Source organism: Pholis gunnellus (assembly GCF_910591455.1).
Source record: "Pholis gunnellus genome assembly, chromosome: 23".
In the NCBI taxonomy this organism is placed as follows: Eukaryota; Metazoa; Chordata; class Actinopteri; order Perciformes; family Pholidae; genus Pholis; species Pholis gunnellus.
Window position 1 is genome coordinate 15,446,061 of NC_136550.1, and position 23,302 is coordinate 15,469,362.

General features: G+C 41.9%; 1 protein-coding gene across 1 annotated transcript in view; it reads left to right on the plus strand.

The window, feature by feature from the left end:
* Positions 1-9,611: 9,611 nt before the first annotated feature.
* Positions 9,612-23,302, plus strand: part of ank2b (ankyrin 2b, neuronal) — a 76,166-nt gene continuing 62,475 nt past the window's right edge. The window contains exons 1-3 of the mRNA XM_079184361.1: positions 9,612-9,675; positions 9,772-9,930; positions 18,985-19,086. Of these exons, the coding sequence (XP_079040487.1) occupies positions 9,673-9,675; positions 9,772-9,930; positions 18,985-19,086 (264 nt within the window). The 5' untranslated portion in view covers positions 9,612-9,672. The remainder of the gene's footprint in view (positions 9,676-9,771; positions 9,931-18,984; positions 19,087-23,302) is intronic.

Below are 23,302 nucleotides of genomic sequence, written 5' to 3' on the forward strand. Positions count from 1 at the left end.
TATCTACCGATGTGCTGGAGATTTAGACAGAATGTTTGAGCACTCTAAGCCTATGTTCAGTGTGTTTCTGATTTTCAATCATTCTACCGCAGTAATCTTTTCTGATAATGGTTTTATTCTTAGTTCAGCAGCCTTTCCCTTCAAATGTTTTACGGGAAACTTCCATTGAGTTAAACCAAAAACCGAAAATCTTTTGCTTGTCCCAAAAACATTTCTGTGACCTGTTGAAGAAAGCTTTACTGTCGGTTTGGTGCTGCACAAAACACATCAGGTAACATTTAGGAACTGGGAACAATAAAGTATACTGTATCGATTTTGAAATGTTTTTGCAAAACTCCAAACACACAACTGCTCATATTCTCAAGCAGGAAATGTCCTCTTTGCTCATCATGGTTCATGATGCCCCCCACCACAAAGCCCAGCCCCACGCAAACCCCCACTGATGGAACATAGATGTTGAGCATGCACTATGTTTGATGCTGAACTGGGATTGGCAAAATCCTGGATTAGAGCATTTATAATCTGGTTGCTGTGGCACTATGGGAGTCTACAGCTCAGGAGAGTTACCAATCCTGTCGCCATGGCAACCAAAAGAGGGAGAATCCACTACGGAGAGTAACAGCAGGGTCTACCCTGGAAGTGTGGACACACACTGTTTAATAGCACTGTATCAGGGCAGTATAGTGGCAGGATCTGAATTTTGGGCTTTCTACAGTCAATTTAAAGCAATCCTCACTTATTCTTGTATGCCTTTTAGTTCATCCATGGTTATCAGTGGTTGCTGGACTTCCAGGTCTCCATGAGATCTTGACATATTTAGTTTGTATCTTTTCAATCTGTGAATCCAGTGATTTCTAGATGTGAAATAAAAGCACATAAAAGCAGCAGCGGTGTCAGACCCTATCGCCACAGTGGGGTGGTCCAAAGTTGGATGTGCAGTGCAGTATAGCAGATGATGGTGTGGCTTAGTTATGCAAGGGGAAAGATCACCCAAAGGAGCTTAGCTTGAGAGCTATCTGCCTAAACGTCTTTTCGGAGAAGTCAAGATTTAGCTACTTTAGGTGGACAACACTCACTTTTTGGGAATTTGGCCCTCGAGATTTGTCATCAAAACTCGGGCTATAGAACAACGATTGCTCCTCCTGGTATGCAAAAACACATTTTCATAGCAGAAGGATTTGACTTGTCTGTTTCTGAGATGTATGCCCCATCCCATAGAGGGGAATTCAACTGGTTGGTAAAGAGCCCTAAGTATAGTTGCATACACGTTCATTACGTTCATAAGAAAGTTTATAGTGCTCACAAAAATGTGTCTTTTGTCTCTCTTGATTAGGTCTTTTATTTAGTTTGGATTAAAGATAATTACCAGGTATTATGCAATGAAATCATTTATTGGTGGATGTATACTTTACTTCCATATCCATTTAAAAGATTTGTTGCTTTATTGTATTTCTTGGGAGAGTTTTTAATATGTGGCCAGGAACAACTGATAAATTAAATATAATAAAAGTAAATGCAACACCATTGTCTCAGTCAAAAGAACTAATAAAATAAATAAACACTGAATGAATACTTGTCTCGTTTCTGTTAGTCACAGTTCTCCAGCAAAACTGGAGTTAGTGTTTTAACTAACAGGTCCTAACTCCGTACAGTATTACAAAATGTCGAAAGCATTTCACAACCGAACTAACCAGCTGCCAGCTAACAAATAATACTGAATGATGTTCATCTAGTAAATGATGGTTCCATTTAGATTAAAAAAAGGAAAAGAGCAGGCTATCCTTTAGGGTGGGGCTACCTTGTGATTGACAGTTTTCTATCACGATGTTGTCCATGTGTTTGTCTTACAACCATAACCCTTTCACAGTGTGTTTTCACTTTCACACTACACATGGTTAGTTCAGCTTTGATTGTAGAAAGTCTCTGAACAGTTATGGAATTATACAATTGTACTGTGAAGGCCACCGTGTGGACCCTGATGTGAGGACAGCAGACTGCTCTGTAGTATGACCAGTAGAGGCATAGTGTCTGAACCCCAGGCAGAGCCAGGTGTTGCTCTGTGGGTGTCCGCTCTGCTATTTTAAGCAGGTTCATCTTCCCTCCACACAACAGTTTCTTCCATGTGTGTTTTTGAGATGCCATGCTAAGGTTGTGAGGTTTGTGAAAATGCTATAGCCACACCATTCAATCAAACAGGGCTCATTGAGATTCATTTGCCCCTCTGGATCCAGTCCAGGCACCAACATCACTACGTGTGTGTGTGTGTTTTCTGATTACAGTGTTAGTCCTTCAGGGTATCAGAGCCTCTGAAAGATAGACCGGAATGACAAGTGGAGACATTTACAGGCAATGCACTTGACTTAATCAACACGTAGTTTAACTTTGGCATTTTAATAACCAAATTGTTTTTTAAGTGAACAATATTCTGGTCACAGTCTTTATTTTCAGTAAAATAAATGTGGTGCGCTTCAGCAGTTCAGTAGTGCACAAACAAATGCTGGACTTGCAAGAGAAGTCAAAATTGAAGCGTTTTACAACCCGGCTCAAAGGCTGCAACATAAGGAAGACAGGACAAGTGGTAAAAGTAATACATTGACATTTATTTAAAGAACAAATATCCAGACAAAACAAATAAGCAGCCGTGTCATCCAAAGAAGCGGCAGCAAAGAAGAGGAGCCGCCCGCTACAGAAGAGGGGAGCCTTTATACCTGACACCCCCACCAGGCTCAGCTGTGTCCCGTCAGCTGACGAGCAACAACCTGAAAGACAAAACAGGACATAGACCCCTAGTGGAAGGGAGGGGTCGTCACAAGCGATTTAGACAGAGATATTCTGACTTTTAGGCTGATTTAGAATTTTAGGCAATTCTAAATCAGAAATTGCTCAGAAAAAACGACTTGGTACGCCAGGGTATCGCTTCTTAATATTGATTGTTTGTCTACATCACCTTGTACCATAAATCATGTGGGCACCAAGAGGGACACCTCGTAAACACGGCAAACTCTACTACTGTAAAGTACCCTGCTGCCATCTACTGGATCTTACTACTGGTGAAATAAGTTATTGTTATAACATATTAAATAAATCATTTCTATTTGACCATTTGGCCTTAGTGTGGTACATTCCAGAAAAATATCACACTAGATACCAATCAAATCTTAGAATTTAAGTGACAGTTGACAGGGAACAAAAGCAGTGATGTCGTCCTTTAGTGCTGAAGAAAAAGTTTAATTCAAAAATCGAATCTTGACCTTAAAATTGAGAGTTGAAGTGAATCGTGGATTTGGAGAATCATGACACACCTTTATGTCACCTGTCCCATTACATCAATTACATTCCAGTTTATTGTGTTGGTTATATGACAGAGGTATAGCTACAAACAGCCTGGGGAGGTGCACCATCTCAATCCCTGGGTCACAATACTCATCTGTACAACAGTATGTGCCTATATATACATGTATGCATGCTGTGTGTACAGTTGGTGTTGGTCCTTTCACTGTTTGAGTCGAGCAGCTGGTTGTTCCTTGACCTGGGACGTCAGTTACCAGGTGGTGGGGGTCGGTAACTTGGGTTGTAAGAAGCGTTTTTACCAGCTCTGTTGCTTAAACCTCTGTGTTGAATTCAACCTGTCAGTCCTATCACACGCCACTCTGCTGTCACTGTCCTGTTTATAACAGACAGATATGTCAGTCTCAATACAGCTTGACACAGAAGAAGACATGTTCTGCAGGTCCCCTATGTTTTAGCAAAAGAACAATCCATGAATATATCTTTTCAGAATCATCTGTGTTTCCATAGCAACCTGGCCTCCAACTTCTATAATTCATGTTTTCTTTTCTTTTTTCATAGCACAGCATGTTAAACAGTAACCTGTTTCTTCTGGATAAGCTGCTGAGTGTACTTATGTGTTTAAATGTGGCAGTGACATGCATTATACTGTATGTTTAATCCCAGAGAACTGTTTGCATAACTGACTGCACTTCATCACAGTCGTTACTCGGCTGTACTTCCGTTTTGTCCCCGATAACTGATCTGTGCACCAGTTCAGCTCTAGCTAGTAGTCCCATGTTAGCTTTAACAAAGGCCCATTGTCTTCATTGAATTATGTAGCTACTAAGTGTAACTACAGTATGTCTACATTCACACTTGGAAACTTCAATTATTTGTTACAAATATTAAGAAAACACAGAACACAATTGAAAACAGGATGTGTTAAACCCGTTGTTAGCCTTTTGCTGCTCCAGTAGAACCCCCTGAATTTTCATACTAAAATCTCTCTCCTCCCTTTCCCCTGCCAGTAAACAGACACACACACAAACACACACACACACATCATCACATTTCCCCCCACAGCGGGAACATACAGCAATACAAGTGGCTTTACCCAGCGCTCCGCCTCCCTCCCGCAGCCAGTGAGCCATATGGTCCATCACAGATTAAAAGGGTTTGTTGTCTACGCCTGCCCCGCCCAGTGGATTACCGACCCACAGAGGGAATGTTGGAGTGTGTGTGTGTGTGTGTGTGTGTGTGTGTGTGGGGGGGGGGGGGGGGTTGGATGGGAAGGAAGAGGAGGGGAGTGGGTGATTACTGTGGGCATTGAGGAGACATTGTTTTAACTCGTGACGAGTTCAATAAATGACATTGCATACTCGTCCCAGGCCAGGTTTGACCTTTTTCTCTTTAAACCACACACACACACACCCGTGGCCTCATTTGTTGGCTACACTTATTGGATGAGCGTTTTGGCAGCTGATGGCTGTTTAGAGGGGAGATGGAAGGAGACATTAAGTAAATTACGTTGAGGAGAAGGTTAATGAAACTGAAAAGGCACCGTTGGGTGACGAAGCCTCATGCCTAATTGTTTGCATTTCATGGAGCTAAACTGAACTCAAGTTGTATGCGTGAATTTGCTAAATTGTGACTGTGCTGGCATCTAGCATGAATGTGTGTTCGCTCACTGCAAATTGACATCAAAGAAAATTTGTTGGATTAATAATCCAATCATCAAGATCTGTGTGTCGTTATTCTATGGCGATAAACAGCGCCTGCATGTTTGTTCTTGGATCTCACGCCCCTCTGTGCACCGCTTGTGATTTTTCCCGTAGATGTTGCTCAGACAGACACTGAGTTCATAATACTGCAAATGCAAGAGCATTCATCATTCAGCAATAGAGAGTGACTTAACAGACATTTATTTAAATGAAAATCTAAGAAATTGTCCTTTAAAAGGTATTTTTCTGATAGCACGACTAATTAAAGATTTGAAAGAACTAACACATTCATAAGCAGTAAAATGCAACCTTGTTCAATCAAATACACTCTTAGGTTTGCTGCTAGAGCTTCCCTTGGTCTGGTATGACCATATGGTGGCAGAATGGCTATCGGCTCTATAGATGTATCAGTAAAGAGAAACACAGCAAAACTGTTCTGCAGCAGGGAAGCTTGTTAATCAACTTGCCACAGTCGTTACCGTCTCCCTGTGATTTACAACTTATACAATGTATTCTTTACTATAAGAGAGCAAACTAAGACTGGTAGTTTGCCTACTACGCTACAAAATATCATACATATTACTAGAATATTCATGCAAACATTATTGGGAATTCATCAGATTTTAGAAATCACATTTAAGGAAGACTTCAACAGAAGTTACTTTTAATTTTCTGTCCTTTTTCCTCTTTAACATGTGGGTCTGTAGCCCATGTGGGTCTGTAGCCCATGTGGGTCTGTAGCTCATGTGGGTCTGTAGCCCATGTGGGTCTGTAGCTCATGTGGGTCTGTAGCCCATGTGGGTCTGTAGCTCATGTGGGTCTGTAGCCCATGTGGGTCTGTAGCCCATGTGGGTCTGTAGCCCATGTGGGTCTGTAGCTCATGTGGGTCTGTAGCCCATGTGGGTCTGTAGCCCATGTGGGTCTGTAGCTCATGTGGGTCTGTAGCTCATGTGGGTCTGTAGCCCATGTGGGTCTGTAGCCCATGTGGGTCTGTAGCCCATGTGGGTCTGTAGCTCATGTGGGTCTGTAGCCCATGTGGGTCTGTAGCCCATGTGGGTCTGTAGCCCATGTGGGTCTGTAGCCCATGTGGGTCTGTAGCTCATGTGGGTCTGTAGCCCATGTGGGTCTGTAGCTCATGTGGGTCTGTAGCCCATGTGGGTCTGTAGCCCATGTGGGTCTGTAGCCCATGTGGGTCTGTAGCTCATGTGGGTCTGTAGCCCATGTGGGTCTGTAGCCCATGTGGGTCTGTAGCTCATGTGGGTCTGTAGCTCATGTGGGTCTGTAGCCCATGTGGGTCTGTAGCCCATGTGGGTCTGTAGCCTATGTGGGTCTGTAGCTCATGTGGGTCTGTAGCTCATGTGGGTCTGTAGCCCATGTGGGTCTGTAGCCCATGTGGGTCTGTAGCCCATGTGGGTCTGTAGCTCATGTGGGTCTGTAGCCCATGTGGGTCTGTAGCTCATGTGGGTCTGTAGCACAAGATCTAGCTGAAGAAGCTGAAGCTGAGGTGAAGGCCACTGTACTGAAAAGATATTCATCATAATTTTCAACGATCAGTTGTTAAACAAACTCAAATGTCTAACCCACATTCAGTGTGGCAGTAAACATGCTAGCAGATTAGCTAGTTGGCGATAGTGCTAGTTCAGCTACACCTGTTGGTCAGGGCGTAGCTGTCTCTCTAGAGCAGGGGTCCCCAAACTTTTTCCTGTGAGGGCCACATCACTGAACATATCGTTTGGCCTAGGGCCCGATTATGGGGGGGTTATCTTGCGCGCGGATCGGGGCGTAACACGGCCGTGCGCGATAAAGAGAGCAGGGGAATTGAAAATGCGCGACCATGTAGTGACAGACATGACATGCCGGCGTGTAAATAAATTAAGCACAAGTACTCGTCCTTCAAGCTCCCGTCTCTCGGCTCTTCTACTTCTTCTACTCTTCTACTTCTACAGGGTGCGCGCATGACAGCTCTCATCTCGTTCGCCCCCTGGTGGTTGGCTGATTCAGGAAGCGTTTGATTTGATATGTAGCAGAGCACGTATTTTAAACGTTAATATCGCAGACGATCATGCTCATTTACTCGTGGCAGCCAAAATCGTGATCGCGATTAAAATTCGATTAATTGTGCAGACTGAAAAAAAATCATAATGCGTCTCTGGTATTGTTCAGGGGGCCGGACCAAATGTGGAGGCGGGCCGCATCTGGCCCGCGGGCCGTAGTTTGGCGACCACTGCTCTAGAGTCTCCTCATTCAACTTGCTCTCAGTCAGGGAATCTTGGCATATCAGTAAGGTGTGTTGGTAAGTATGTGTTGCTCTGCAAACAAAAGGCAGTAAATAATATTACATCAAACAAAACATTTTATTCAACCTTTTCTTGATACCAGATTGATATCCGAGTTTTGCTAATTTGGACTGTGGACTAAGAAACTGTGAGAGGACAAAGAACTTTCCAAAGTTAATGAAGAATTATATATTTTAATTCTGTTAATATCAGTTCATTTATTGTGTCACAGTTAAAGAAGTCAGTCAGGGTTAAATTGCGTTTGTTGTATTGTTTCCAACATGTTTACATTCGGGCCACCAAAGATGGGCTTTGGCCACCACATTTAGGGGCTTGGTAGGCCGTTGGGCCAGTGCTTGGAGATATTAGTGTCTATCTCGGCATGTTGTGTTGCTGCAATGAAACATGACCACCTGCCCACACCCCACCACTGTTTCACATGGCCTGAAGCAGGTCCTTCTTCTCACCTTACATCTGTAGGAGAGAACCAGACCAGACCAGCTGAAGGTCATGTGTTTGGTTGCTCAGGTTGCTAATATATGATTCAAGATTTATGAAACTGGGCGCTAAATAAGGTATTTCACCAACTTGGAACTGGATCCAAGTGTGGCACCAGCTCTCATAAACCAACCATACTCATACTTCTGCTCGGCCAAATGATACAACAACACAGTGTACGTTTCCATAGCTATGCAGACGACACACAACTTCAACTTCAAATTAAGAAAACTTAAACTGTTGCAACTGTTCATTTTCAAGCACCCAATGACCACCAAGACCCCCATCTAAATTGTAAACAGACTTCTTAGGAAGTATTACAATTTGATTGTATGACAACTATTTGGAATTAAATGAGGATGCAATCTAAATCATAGTTATCAATACAAAGTCAAATGTGATTTTAAGTGGACTTAAAACTGTGGGAAACAAGCCCAATGTGAGGGGAAAGGTTTGTGTGTCATTATACTAATCAGACGGTATCTAGTTCTTTATGATGCAAATAAATAATGATTGTAGCATTCGTCTTTTCTTCTATTGACTATTGCAATACTCCAAATGCATATATGATTTTAATTTTGATTGGATATATTTAAATGGTTTTCTGTTCTCCTCGTAAAAAAACCCCAGTTTGTATTCATTCATTCATAGAAAACTCATAAGCTGCCTTCTTGTGTGGTTCTGTGGTTCTCAACAATGAGTAGTCTTTCTCCCTAGGCCAACATATTCAGTGAATGAGAATTGTTTGGGTGATATTTTCAACAGTAAGAGTATTGTGCTAGTCATGACCTCGAAGAGTGCAAAGAGAATGGGGACATTTACCTCCCTGATGTCATTAGACAAGGACACATACACACAGGCTGAATACACACATGCATCTGACCATGGACGAGACATTCACTGACATGTAGAGACAGCAGGGACCTGATGTCTGAAGCTCCTATTAAACAGCATACCATTAATGCTGTGAACCAATCAATTGCCATGAAAAGGTCTGTGTGAATGTAATTTGCATTCAGTCCAGGTGAATCAATACAGCTCTGCTCTGGGCCACAGTCTGACACACATCTGCATTAGCAAATCACCATGCCTGCTTCCATTAAACAGTCCAGGACATGAAGTGAAGTGAACATAATGCTGAAGGAAAGTCTGGACCAGTGCGGAAAGCCTGGTATGCTGCTAGTGTTGTACACCAGTCACCAGTGGGGGGGTCAACTCTTGTGATGAATGACCCCCAGTTGGTCAACTCATACTTGTATTTGTAGATTTAATCAGTCTATTGCCATCTGATCCCTCCAAGACTTTAATGCCAGCCAGATAGTGACAAGTATTCAATGTTTCCTTCAGTCATTTTCTTGCTAAAAAAACAAATATATTCCTATTTTTTCCTTACAGTTCCTCTTGGAGATAAAGCTGCACTTTAGCAGGTTTTCAGCAAGCATGCAGTTAAAAGGCTTGGTTTCCCGTCTGGGAGAAAGGCATTTAGGAAAAGGTTGCATGTTTGCAGTTGACACTGGTAGTATGTAGACTTAAAGGAGCCTCACACTGACATGGCAACCAGCAGCAGCATTAAAGTGCTTGATTTGACAAAGACTGCATATCGTCACAAATCATTTTCACATATAGGCCACATGTCAGTCCATGCTCGATGTGTCTGCGCTGCCCCCTCCTGTGTTGGCATGCCGACCACCCTCTCTCTGCTCTCTTTCGCTCTACTTGCATAGCTCGGCTGGTGGGTGTAAAAATAGCCGGGTTAGGGGGGTGTTGGTCAATGGTCAGAGAGTAAGAATTATCAATGAGTAAGGGCTAGCACTCTGCTGGAGGTGGCGGTGCGACAGGGACAGGAGCGCCGCTGAGGCCGAAGGGAAGTGAGATTCAGCAGGGACTGAGGGGGTCGCCCCCCCTGGATGGTAGGCTGCAGGTTTTTAGGGGGAGGGGAGCACGGAGTGGATTATCAGAGTGATTAAATGCACTCACTTGGATTCCTTTACCTTCGCATGGGATAGACTTGTAAACCTTGCAGCATGGGCAACGCGGCCATGTGTAAGGTGTGTGGCTCGGACAAGGGCCTGAGGACTGCCGGGAGCCAGTCTTACCTGGACCAGAATGCTTTGCCACACTACTACTGTGTGGAGCACTTTCCTGAGCAGCCTCCACTGACGCTGGTAAGAGCCCACACTGGCAGGTGCAGCAGGCAACTAGGGCGCCCCTGAAGTGCTCTTTTTAGGAGACTTTACAGACAAGAAAGTTTTGATTTACTTTTTTAAAGCAGAAACCTAGAAGTGTCAGCTCTCGCTTTTAAAGCCGCAGGTATTTTTATTTTGGGCATAATCTTGATGACAGAACTGTTTTTTGCGTCTGTCAGTGACAAGATGCTCAACTTGCATGCAGCATTATTCTGTTTTCATTGGAAGCATGTGTAAACTGCTTTAGGACTTATTGTTCTGACTTCAAAACCAGTACTGACTGGTGTCTTGCAAAAGGTGTTAGCAGGAGATACATGAAGGTGTTTGAGGAGCTTGTGTACGTGGGGTGGGATGAGTTATTATTGCTGTCCTCACCCTTTAAAGGCCAGTGTGACATTTTTGCTCCTGAAGTTATCCTGCACAGCAGCGTGTGGACTCTCGTGGCTAATTTGAAAAGCAATGTAATGACTTTAGCAGCATGCCACGGCTGCTAATGGGAATACATGTGTTGTGTCAGTTTTCCCCTGACTTTAAGATGCTGGAACTTTTTTTCCGATATCCCCGAGTTGCAAAGCTGTATCTCAAACTAATTGGCAGTAGTCTAATTGAAAAGAAAGTGTTTTAATCATAGATAGGGGTGGTTCTTTTTGAACACAAAGCCTGGTCAGCTCATGGATGAGTTCAAAGTGTGGGTTCCAGACACATTTCAGTGCATTACAGGGCACCAGTAGTTTGGATATATTGTCTTTGAAACAGTGCCAGGATGACTAGGACAAATACCTGGAATTGCTTGCAGGGCTTCATAAGTATTCAAATGTCATACTTTGCATGTTAAAATCATCCAACTTTTGTCTGAAGCAAAAACAAGTTTGTATACTGTTTTATATCCCCAAACATTTTATATTAACAGGAAATGATACACTACGTATGACGTTGGCTGTGATTCAAACTGCAACTTTGAAAGCTACTGAAAATGTAACTTCACAAATATTTTTCTTATGGTTTAATACTTATGTGTTGTCGTCCAAGAGTTTTTTGGAGCGGCTTTACCACCACCTAGCACCTACACATTGTTTAGTTGTTTTTTCCCCAGTGTGAGCTGCTCTTTCATATCATTTGTGCATTGCATCGTACTGTACTTAGTCTGCAATATTTTTGGTTTCTGGACTTCTCAATTTTCCTGTGTGAACACACTACACACTAAGAGGGATGTTATACAGCTTTTGAGTTTATTTCAACGCATTTCTAAAGGGACAGATATTTTTCACCAAACCAGAACTAACAAGAGAGTGAATGTTGGACTCAGACATGACTCCAAATGACTGCTAATGTTGTGTCTTCTGGATGAGTTAATATACAAATGTAAAAAAAGTGTGTTAAATTACCTGTTTCTAGCCAAATTCCTCCTGGAAGATAAGAAATCAATGTAAACACTTGGTATGCATTCTAAAATGGTCAGCAGCAATCAGCTAAAACATGCAAACCTACCTGTTAGTCCTTTAAAGAGATTTTAAATCTCAGTGGGAATATCCTGGTTAATATGGGTAAAATACAAATATGATGTTCAATATACATAAGGGAAATTGTAAACTAAAGGTCTTAGGTCTTGTGCTCATATGGTAAAAACATCAGACTTCTTTTGCTGACCCTTAACATTTACTGTCAAAATGTTCCCATATCTCATGTCGCCAACTTGTAGTAGGCCAGCATTGGTCACGCCCCTCGCCATCTAATACCGAGGAACCCTAAAGGCATCTGTATGAGATGCACCAGGCTTTCAAGTAACTGCAATGTAAACCCCATCCGCGTCATTAGTACATGCTCAGAGAAAATGCTCAGGGAGTGTGTACCCTCACGGGGCAGGTGGGTTGTCCCTTGGATGGTTCAAATAAACCAGGGAACCGGTGTTGTGGCCAGTGTTATTTAGAAGTTACGTTAGTGATGTTTGTGCCATGTCTTCCATCCTCATGTTACGTTGTTTACATGTGACTTAGTTTAAGCACTTATTTCAAGCATTATGATGTTTTTCCTAAATCTAACAAAGTGGTTTTATTGCCAAAACAGTTTTTATTTGTTCGTTAACCACATGTTTATTGTGACCGTAGTGGATAATTATAGTGTGATGCTCTGGGCTAACCAGGAGGAGAAGCCAATGGTCCTGACCAAGCTTCAGTATGTGACGAGTTGGAAAGAGAGCGGGTTGAGAAAACAACCCAAAACCTTGTAGTGTATATTTTGCCTGATGAAACCCAGCAACTGGCACAGGAGGGTCCAGACGGCTGTAATTGGCCTGTGTGCAGCAGCAGACATTGACCTGACAGCCTGCAGTGACCTGGCTGCACAGGTTCCAGCTGAGCTTCTATTATCTCAAAGGATAAAAGAGAGAAGATAAGAGAAAGAGAAAAGTCAGTGAAACAGTGTGGCAACAGTGAGGCTGTCTCTCTGAGTGGATGTTTGCATGTCAGTCCAATTATTGGTTTTTAGATATGTTCTATTGTGGAGAGCTCTACGGTTTGACCCGTGATCCTTGAGCATTCACACTGACAAACTAGTTGTGAGCATCTTTAAAGTCATGTCCTCCCAATTATGAGCTGTAGCAAATATGCAAATGTTTAGTGGGAAATTAATAAATATAATGCTGCAGGACTAATATAAAGAAATGTTATTTTAGTCAAACATTACAAAGTTAATCCTCAAGCATGTATTGGAAAAGGGAATGAATCTATTCATCCAATAGCATCCATCATTTCAACCTGTTGACTCTATGCCCTAAACTCAACATTCCTTAATAGCAAACACTCAGTTTAGATGATTCTGCTAAACAGCAAATGACATATGACATAGTATGAACTTCGTTATAATTGTCATTTTCACCCCAATCACGTAATACTTCCCTATTGAATACCCTTCATACTAAATAAATATTGTATTCATTCATTCATTATTTTGGTGCAGTTGAATACTAAAACACACTACATGGATGCTCCCTCAGCCTTATGCATTTACAGGATAATTCATTAGAAGTTATTTATACTCTGCATAAATGGTCTGTACTATTTGATTGTATCGTGAGTATTGCTTTGGGGTGAAACCCCCACACCTCCAAGTATAAAAGAAAAACAGCTTTTTACTTTTTGCTAAATGTGGGCTTTTGTGGATATAATGATTATTATTAGTTGCACTGACTGACGCGCTGTTGTCATCTCATAGACGCTGGGTGTGTTCATGGACTAATGTGTGCAAGGCAACCCAAAGGAGCTTTAATATCAGAAACACACACAAACAGAGCCAGCACCAACGGGACAGGTGCAGCTAGTAAACAGAGATGCTGTTATTCTGTGCGGACGGCTAGGAATAGAATGTCCTGCTTCAATCAAATAAATAAGGGCAATTAATGTGTGAGCATGTATGTTCTTACTCTTGTGCTTATGTTGGTCAAATGTCCTCTAAAGCTATTCTTAAGGATAGAAATGTTTAGCTGGATTTAGGTTAGGTTCATCATATGGTATTGGTAGTATAGTGGTATAGGAAAGGGCAGTTTAATGGTTATGCGTTTAGTTTTTGGTGGACATAATAAGCACCCTTCGGTAAAAGTGAATAGCTGTAACAGCTACAGTCATCATTTTTTAGCCACTTGAGGGCAGAAGAACTCTAAAACAAGCTGACAGATACACAATAAGGAAGTTGTTTTAGCTAAAGTTCATGTGTTAGCGAACAACTTTCCATTTAGACATCAAGCGAACACAGAGCAACATTATTATTCCATATGAGATTGTGTGTTTGTTGTGTTTCAGGCCACTGACTCGAATATTCACTCACCTATTAGCTCTGTTCTTCTCTCCAACTACTCAGAAACATATGTCTCTTTAGCTGCACGTGTTCCACTCTGCAGCATGGCTTCAGTGGTCCATGCTAACACTTTAGCATATGCTACCTAATTACACACTGCCATAGTTACTAACTTTTAACTTTAAGATAATAAGTGGAGCTTGAGTTGAATCTATTGGCTTGTTTTAGTTTATGTGCTGGTATTGTATTCCCATGGTAATCCTATATGACTAATAGAGATATACAGTTAAGGTTCAAGGTTAATTTGTTGTAAATGCAGTTGTAGTCCATGTTGTAGGGAGGATGAGTTGAGTCTCACAGCCTGAGGGAAGAAGCTTCTCAGTAATCTAGTGCACAACAGCTGAAACGTCTGTATCTTTCTGGGTATTGTCTTTTAATATCCTTTGGGCTCTCAGCAGGCACTTTTTGTCCCCAATACCACTGATGCTCGGTAGATGGGTACCAATGATGTACTTTTTTTTTTGTGCTGGAGAACGAGTTTCTCAAATCACTTCATCAGAAAGGGTGTGTGTGCCATGGGGTGTGTGCCATGGGGCGGTAGTCATTCAGACCAGACACTGCAAACGATTTAGGTACAGGGATGATAGTGTTCTTGAAGCTAGTGGAAGATCTCTGCTATGACAGCGATATCTTAGGCATGCCAGTGGTGACATCAACTATCTGTGTCAACAACATAGGTGTTAGTTGGAGCCATGCTACAACATTAGCATACAAATGTTAAGTGATAGGCCTCCACAAGTGAGAAACTTGAAGTGTTAGCATGGGAGCTACTATCACTCAACATAATTGATGTGTTAACACCAGAGTAGTGTGTATGTGTATGTGTGTGTGTGTGTGTGTGTGTGTGTATTTGTTTTCTTGGATCACTCAAACATACACACTTGCACCTGAAGATCCAGTATGTCTCACATGTGAATGATGCCCTATCGTACGGCTGTGTTGACTCTTCTAAAGGAAGCAATGTCCTTCATGTGATCTGTGCTTATTTTGCTAGCTCTGCTGACAGACAGTGCCTTGCTGTCATGGTTACCTCCAGAGAGGGCAGTGCTTGTCACCGTGGAAACTGGGAGGGGCAATGATGCTCCCAGCCTGGGCACTGGTCTCTCACATCATGTGTGCAGGGTGGGGGAGAATGTTTTTCATTATTGATAAAGCTGCTAGCGCTCCTCAGATAAAGACAGTGACTTTTTTAAATGAATGTTTGATGTAATGTGTAATGTGGGCTTTGTCATGCTTGGGAGGTTTGATTAAGTCATGAAGTAATGGTCTAGACACAAGTTAAAACATAAGCAGGAACATTAAAGAACACTCAAAGATACACATTATTCAGTTTGGTTATATTTGTTGTGTATTCAAGTACCGAACAACATTCTAAAATGTACTAACTGTGGTGAAAGAAGCAGGAAAGCAATGACCTTCATGCCTGACTAAGGTTCCTTTTATTGACTTGTTTGTCCCTATTCATTGCAGGCTCACCCCAAACATGACCTTCATGTAACTGTAGGCCTCTTACAGCATATTCAGAACATTTACCCATCAAAGACAGTGACAAACTGACTCCTTATAACCAGGAGTTATGAAACAATTTCTGTAGGAAGCTGACTGCCACAATTCTCCCTTTCTCTCCAATGTTAAGTATCATCCATGCAAAAGCCTCACTTGTCTGAGAGTCCTGTTGGTCTCAGTGTCACTATAGCAACCCGCCAGTTGGAGAACGATGACTAGGGCAAGGTCTTGCATAATGTGACTCTGGAGGGAATGTGAGGATATTATCAGACAGGCTTGATTGTGAAAATGGGTGCTTTGTGCATTGCTGCTCGAAAACAATAGTAACCCTGTAAGAACATGTATGAAGCTGTATAAATGAGTCTTTCCAGGCTCATAAAAGTGCCCTCTTGGATGCCTATGCTGATGCTCTATAGGGTGTCCTTCCAGTGGAGAATTGTGATGAAAATGTGATACAGGGACCTCTAGGGTGCCCTTCCAGTGGAGAAAATGTGTTGACTAAGTGATACATAGACTTGCAATGCCCCCCCCCCCCACACACACACACACACACTCACACATTTGTATAAAACCGCACCATCTATCTTGAACTGGCTTCAAGTCTCTGCAAGTTGACTTTAGACGTGTTCATTGAAGCTGTCTGTAATGTTATTCGTATTATGTGTAGACTGTGGACTGAAACATGGAGAAGCATTAGTATGGTCCTTTAAGGCGATAGCGGCGCTGTTGCAGAAAGCTCCAGCAGTCGTGAGTCTGAGTGATGTAATGCAGTTCTCTGCAGCAGCCAGACAGCAGCTGACTGCAGGTCAGTCGGAACCATACGAGCAGGGTTATTTGTGATTGTTTGAAGAAGACATCAGTGCTGCGGTGTCACTGCTCATTTTATGCATCATCAGGGCTGCATTGTTTCCTCTGATCTCTGCATTCTACGTGTGAAACTGTGCGCAGGGTGACTGCTGTAAGTGACTGAGGCTACATCCACACCACTTTTAAAACAAAAACGATCTCCGTCCACACGGCGTTTCAGCATCGTTTTCGAGAAGATCTCCGTCCAGACTAAAACGCCTGAAAACGAATATCACGTGACAATTCACGTTCACTGGGCATGGGCGTGGGTGTCGATATAAACAGGAAATAGATTGGTTGCTTAGTTAAAAGAAATATGACAGAATAATAAAGTAGTCTTTAATAATGAAATGTCGTGTTTGATACTTAAGATCTTCCTCTATGAACTCAAACAGACACAGTCCGTGGAAAGTTGTAGAAGTTATCGTTTTCAGACTTAGTTACAGCGCTGCAGGTCTTGATCTATATCTATAGAGTCCTATACATGTAGTGTATTTATGAAAAATTATAAAATGATAAAATAGCTATAACTTTGTGATTCTGTCTAGGCCAGTAGTGAAGGCCTTGTTAGCCCTGACGGCCCACCGCTGCGTGATAGGGGAGTGACGAATCAGGGAGGGACACGTCATGACTGCTAAGAACCAATCAAGTAGCGAACGTGGTGTGGACGACACGAATACGCAACCCGGAGTTTTCAAACTTATCCATCTTCGGGAGCGTTTTCAAACCCTTCCGTTTTCGGTGCACGAAAACGCCAGCGTAGTGTAAACGCAGCAAAACATATGCGTTTTCAAATGGAAACGGAGTAGTGTGGACATGGCCTAAGTGACGGACTGTGATGAAGGAAAGGACAAATGAAACTCAGATTCTAAAAATTATCAACTCTGAAAGAGCCTGCTAATGAAAAGTTGATTCAAACCTTTACAGCCAATGAAAGACCATTCCTTAACAAAATAAACAGACAGGACATCCCCTGAACTGTCCATGAGCAGGACAGTGAGTCCCCATACCTCCAGTGTGGTGCAGTATTTCTGAAACTGACCTCTGACCTCCTCCTAGCGCAGTTTGAAATGCAGCAAAAATAAGCATCACACAGTGTTTTTCCACAGGAGGAACAGAGAGCTGGGAGCTTTGAACAAGCTGTATGTGAGCCAGAATTTAGCTTCAGTGAAGGTACCGAGAAGAAAATGCTGAATCATTCTGCCTCCTTACAGTCCTGGTCTGTTTCCAACTGCAGCTCACTCAGCATCCAAAAGCAAACAGGCGACATGTCCTTCCCAAATCTTGAACATAAATATCATTGTCCACTAAGGAAACCGTATATGTCTAATTATGGATGCACATTGATCGTTGCTAACGATTTATTGTGGGATTCTGCTCAATGCCAATTTAGACTTTAGTTCTTTAAAGAAAATGAAAGCATGTTAATTGCATAAGCGTGCATACATATATAATTATGTTCTAGTTTATTTTTAGAGCACAATGTCATACAAAAGCAACTAAATCCACTTTATGGAGTGTTGAGTTCCAAACAGTCGTCAGATTAGATAGAACTTAATTGTCAATGTTCAATTCAATGTCACACAGTAACTACCAGTACAACAAGATGCAGTTAAAGGGGCACTGTGGTGTTCTCTTGCAAATGAACAAACGTTGACATTCACTGATACTCACCAAAACCCATTGTGCACATCAGTCAGCCCTAACAGATGTGTTGAATGCAAATCTAGCATTGTTTACTTCCGTGGGTACCATCTTGCTATCTTCTTCACTGCTTTTGTTGGCACATTGCTGCATTTCTACATGATACTGCCGCTTGTGGATCAGTGGGACAATGTGACAGGACTGTGTAATGCCACGTGTCACCTGCACAACCGCATCTAGCTAGTACACTAGCATGAGTTTGTGTAGTTATATACTTTAAAAAACACTGAACAACGTGAGGTAAAATAGAGCAATGAAAAAGGAGAGAGCAAATCATCTGCATAGCTATAATAACTGATGTTTGCAGATGATGGTGTCAAGTGGGAGCAAAAAGATTAAATAGATGAGGTCCAAGAATGGATCCTTGTGGGACACCATAGAGCTTTGAAACACTCCAGGACATTGTCAGATGGAAAATGCTTTGGTATCAGTGGTAATCCTTGAATGGTGAGCATAAATAGAGTATTTTCCCCAATCGGTTTTAACAGTAGAGTTCAATATATTTATTGCACCTAGCTTAATTAAAGCTACTTTCCCCCTGTAGTCCCTGGGCACCGGCCCCCAGTGTCTGATGATGTGCAGGTTGACAAAGTAAAAGAAATAATTTAAAACAATACACTTTTGAAAACAGACAAAGTAAGACATCAATATTACAATCAGGAAAAAAATATTAGTTTTCAATAAAGATCATAACATGAGGATTAACAAACAATTAAGCGGTACAAATGTTTTCCAACTGACCAATGCTTTCAAACTAAATGTTGTCTCAAACTCTGACACTTAATTTAGTGCACTCTCTCTGATACTTATAATGAACTCCACGTCCCGTCTGCACTAACGTAACTGAAACAGAGTTTTGACCAAACTTTGTTGACCGGAATTCAGTCCCCTCTACTGGAGGCTCCAGCTGACCGTGACCCAGTGCTAAACAGCTTAAGAGGTTGTGGAATTAGATTGTGAGTTGGGTTTTTTAGTCCATTACTTGAGAAAGAATGTGACTCATTAAGCTTAAAAGGCAGAATTATGTGATAACTATTCATCATCGACAGCCAAAGAGGAAATGTATATGTGCTTTGGAAATGATGTAGATGATTTTATGAAAATGTATTTCTCCTGTGTCTCTTCCAGTCGGACAGCAACACCAGTTTCCTGCGAGCGGCAAGAGCAGGGAACATCGACAAGGTTTTGGAATATCTGAAAGGGGGAGTGGACATCAGCACCTGCAATCAGGTAGGAGACAGATCACATAACATGACTTACAGCAGGACAGACACAGGGGTAATATTAGTATTCATTGTGACTGCATTTCATTTAGGAGTTCTCACATGAATGCTTCTTCATGGGGATTATTTACTGAGCTACCTAAATGGATTGTTATCGACTGTTGGAATAATATGGATGAACCACAGCATTGTTATACTTTTCAGACACCAAGCACAGGTAAAACAGCTTAAGCTGCCAACTTCAATTACTGAAATTGAAACTTTTGGTTGAGGCGGTTGTTATTTCCTTACAGCTGTAGCAGGTGATTGTAGGCCACTTATCACCTGTGAAGTTGTTATGGCCAACATGTTAGCAAACTGTTGCCTGTACAGTGTACACATTCAGCAGACACAGAGCAACATTATAACTCATTTGGAGTTGTGTTTATGTCTACCCAATGAAAACGGACGTTTTAGCTGCTAAATGTTCCACTATGTTCGCCAGCTAGTCTTTAAACGTGTATTTTCTGTTTTGTGCTCATCAGGTGGTGAACAGTGGGTTTATCAGGGCTTTATAACTGAAAACAGCTGCTGGAAACCAGGCTGATAAGAGTGTTTGCAGGCTGATATGCCAAAACAGTGAGCTAAAAAGGCTAAAAGGCTCTGAGCAAGAGCTGAGGGGAACTGCAGAGTTGATCATAATTTCTGGGTTTGTCATTACAAGCGATACCTTTAACATTGTATAGTCATTTGATACATGTTATCCTGTTAAGTGAGTCCAATGGTGCTTATCATATAATCCACAGAATGTATTATTCAAAGAGCTAATGTGCTCATGCTGTCCACCACTAATCTTTGCATTATTATCATACAAAAATGGTTCTACATTTCAGTAGCGGAGAGGACTCAGTTTGATCTGGGAGAGTTTCTTTATTTAGGCCTAGTCATTATCTAGTCTCCTCTAAGTCCATTAGCATTCCAGCCATAGACGGGGGGGGGGGGCAATGAAACCTGATAGGAGGTTAACAGTCCTCTCCTGGCAACAGCCACGATGACCAGCCCGGTAAACAAAAGTCACATGGAGTGGAAATGTAAGATTAGCTGGTGGTTCTGTGGTATGTGAAGACATGTTTTGTTATCACCTGATGTTGGCACAGTCAAGATATGTTTGAGCTCCTTTGTTTGCATGGGTTTCTTTCAGTTTCTCTCCCGCTGGAAGTGCAAAGATAGGTTTAAAAATGAATCACAGTAATTGTCACTTATCAAAGTATGATGTCAAAAGGAAATAGACACCATCTAGTTAGTAATTGAGATAGTTGTTTTTTAATGCCTTTTTATATATAGCATTGGATTAATTCATCAGTATAATAATGGTACTCATCCTTCTTGTGTCACAATGAGCTTTTGCCACCAATATCTATACATTTATAAACCTTCTAGAAGCAGTTTCCCACAGCTCTACAGAGTGTTTAGTCTCTTCTAGCTCATCGTTTTGCTTTTCTGGCCCACAAATTCTGGTTTTAACAACTGCACCCACTGAACCCTGCTCAGCACCAAACACCAAGCAAAGTTAGCAACTATGTAGTGAACCTAGTGGAGCATTTAGCAGCTAAAGAATCAGATTTCTATCTCAGGGGTTGGTGGAGACCAAACCAGAGCTAAAAGGAGAGTGATTATTGGGCTTACATCAGGTGGACATAAACACAACTCTTCTGCTGGTTGTGCAAGTAGGCAACTGTTTGCTGTAGCTACCATGTTACCTATAACAGTTTTATTTAGGCAGATAATACATCAGATGTTGTGTTGGTTCAATGGCTTAGCCATCTAGCCATAAGGAATACTATTACTGCATTTCCCATGGTTGAAATGAGAATGCAGTAATATTATTCCTCCTTTCAGTTATGGAAGACAGAGTAAAGACCACCTAACATTGCGAAAACTCTGAGAATTATTTTTGATATCATAATAATAGAGTAGTTTTGAGCAGATTGTTGATAATCTTTCCCATTTCCCTGAAAACATCCCCTGAGTGGCTAATGGGCATCAGTGTTTTAGTGTTTTCTGAAGCTGATTATAGCTCAATAACATACTGCACTGATGAGGTGGTATTTACTGATTATAAGCACCTCCCTCCCCTGAGACAACTCCAGCACTGCTAAATTAAACTAAAAATAAATTAGATTTTCACCACATCACATTTGCATTGCTTTAAAAATGCTTGTGTAATAGATCAAACAGATAATTGGGAAACATCTCCTCAGTGATTGTGTTCATGTAGGCTGACAGAATGAGGTAACATATTTGATGGATGGAAGAGTGGGCTTATAGGGCATGGAGGTAAAGGGGTTAGTGGCTTCCTGGAGGTGAATGGAGGGCGTGGGGGGGGGGGGGTGTACAGCGAGGAATAGGGCCCCAGAGAGTTATGGCAGAATTGGAGGTTGTTCGTTTATAATGGCTATCTTCCATATTAAAGAGAGAAAAACAGAAAACATATCATGACTTTGCTTACAGATCCATTATCCATCCATTAATTAGACATTTAGTTATAGACATGAAGTACATTAGACATGGCTTATACCTATAGATATTCATACACGGGTGATTAAAAGTCCTTCCCTGACCAAATGGGGAGAACTTTTTTCATTCAAATCCCTCTGACTGTTATTGTCCTTTGGGACAAAAGACACAGGAACTTCATCTCTGCAGTAGTCACAGCTGAGAAATAGCTCTCTGGTCTTTTATGGTAGAACAGTGACAGGTGCTACTTCAAACAGACTGTTGAATGATTGTTCTGGAATGAAGAACTGAACAGAAACCCTGGGGTGGGGGTTGGACGTTATGGTCTCCCCTGGTGGCCCACAGTTGTCCTACATTTTCTTTACATGCTTTTTTCATTTAGTTACTTTAATGCTTTATCTTTTGGATCCACTATTTTTTGACCTGAGGATGACGTCCCCATTTAGAGTCAAAGCTCTGATTGGACAACCGGACATGGTTATCAAGTTCCAAGGCCAAGCAAGAAGATTGAAGCGTAGGATAATGTCAGCCCACTGCTTGCCCATCCATCGCATCTTCACACCCTTGGTTTGCACTTCAATACATAGAGGGCACACTACTTCCTAGGTTTGCACTGAGCGTTGGCATTGGATGTAAATCACGAGGTGCGTAATCTACAAAATGTCAATATAATTCTTTGGGAAACATGGCTGCAAAATCATATTTAAAACTAACATGGCCACAGAACAGTCATGTTGTAGTGCTTCTGAACATTGCCATTCAAAATATTAAGCCCAAACCACAGAGTACCATCAATAAACACAATAAAGAGGTCACTTTTCTGTATTTTGAACAGAAAACCTTTAGATACAGCAGTTGTACCAACACACTGGCTAAATGCTGGGTGATACGAGGCCAGCAGGAGGCAGGTAGGGGCATTAACATGTCAGCTGTTGAAAGAAACGTAGCTATAATACATTTTCTGCTGTTACTGAGCAGATGCCTACAGCCAGCTGTGGGTTACATCTGGGCAAAGAAAACTGAAGCATAGTGAGATGATTCTAGGGTGAGCCAAAACTCTCTTGGTACCCCACAGGAAGCCTCTGTTGGGACCCCAGGAGTCCGGTGGGACCATCGGCCTCAGGGGCCTGTGTGATGAGGGTTAGTGTGGCAGTCACAGAGGAAATGACTTATTGACTGTTTTTATGCAGCACCCTAATGCTAGTGTTGCTGAAAGGTTTATTTAATCAGTGCTGGATCTTAGAAGAGGAGAAGGGCAAACTATAGCGAACAACTCTGCATTCAGCGCCATTCTTTTGCTTAGAGACCTGAAAGACAACAGGAGGCTGTTGTCTTCATTTTCATTTTACTAATAACGCTGCACCAATCAATCAATTAACAATGGATCAAATGACTATGGAATGCTCAGAGTGAAAACCTTCCAGAAAATGAATACACACCTGCAAAGTTCCTCCCAGAGCCATTCAGCCTGGTTTAGCTCATTGTTTTGGTTCTCAATTACCTTTTTTTTAGGTTTTTAGCAGACACAGGAAGCTTGTTTTATGCAAAAAACGCCAGACAGACAAAGCAGTTATCTAGGGAAACAGGCGGAGCATTAAGCAGAGAGACAGATATTTATCTCCGTGAGCTGGTGGGGAGCAAACAAGAGCTAAAAGGACAGTGAATATTTAGCTTAAATCATCAGGTGCACAGAAATGCTACTCCTAATAAAAAAGTAATATGGCTCC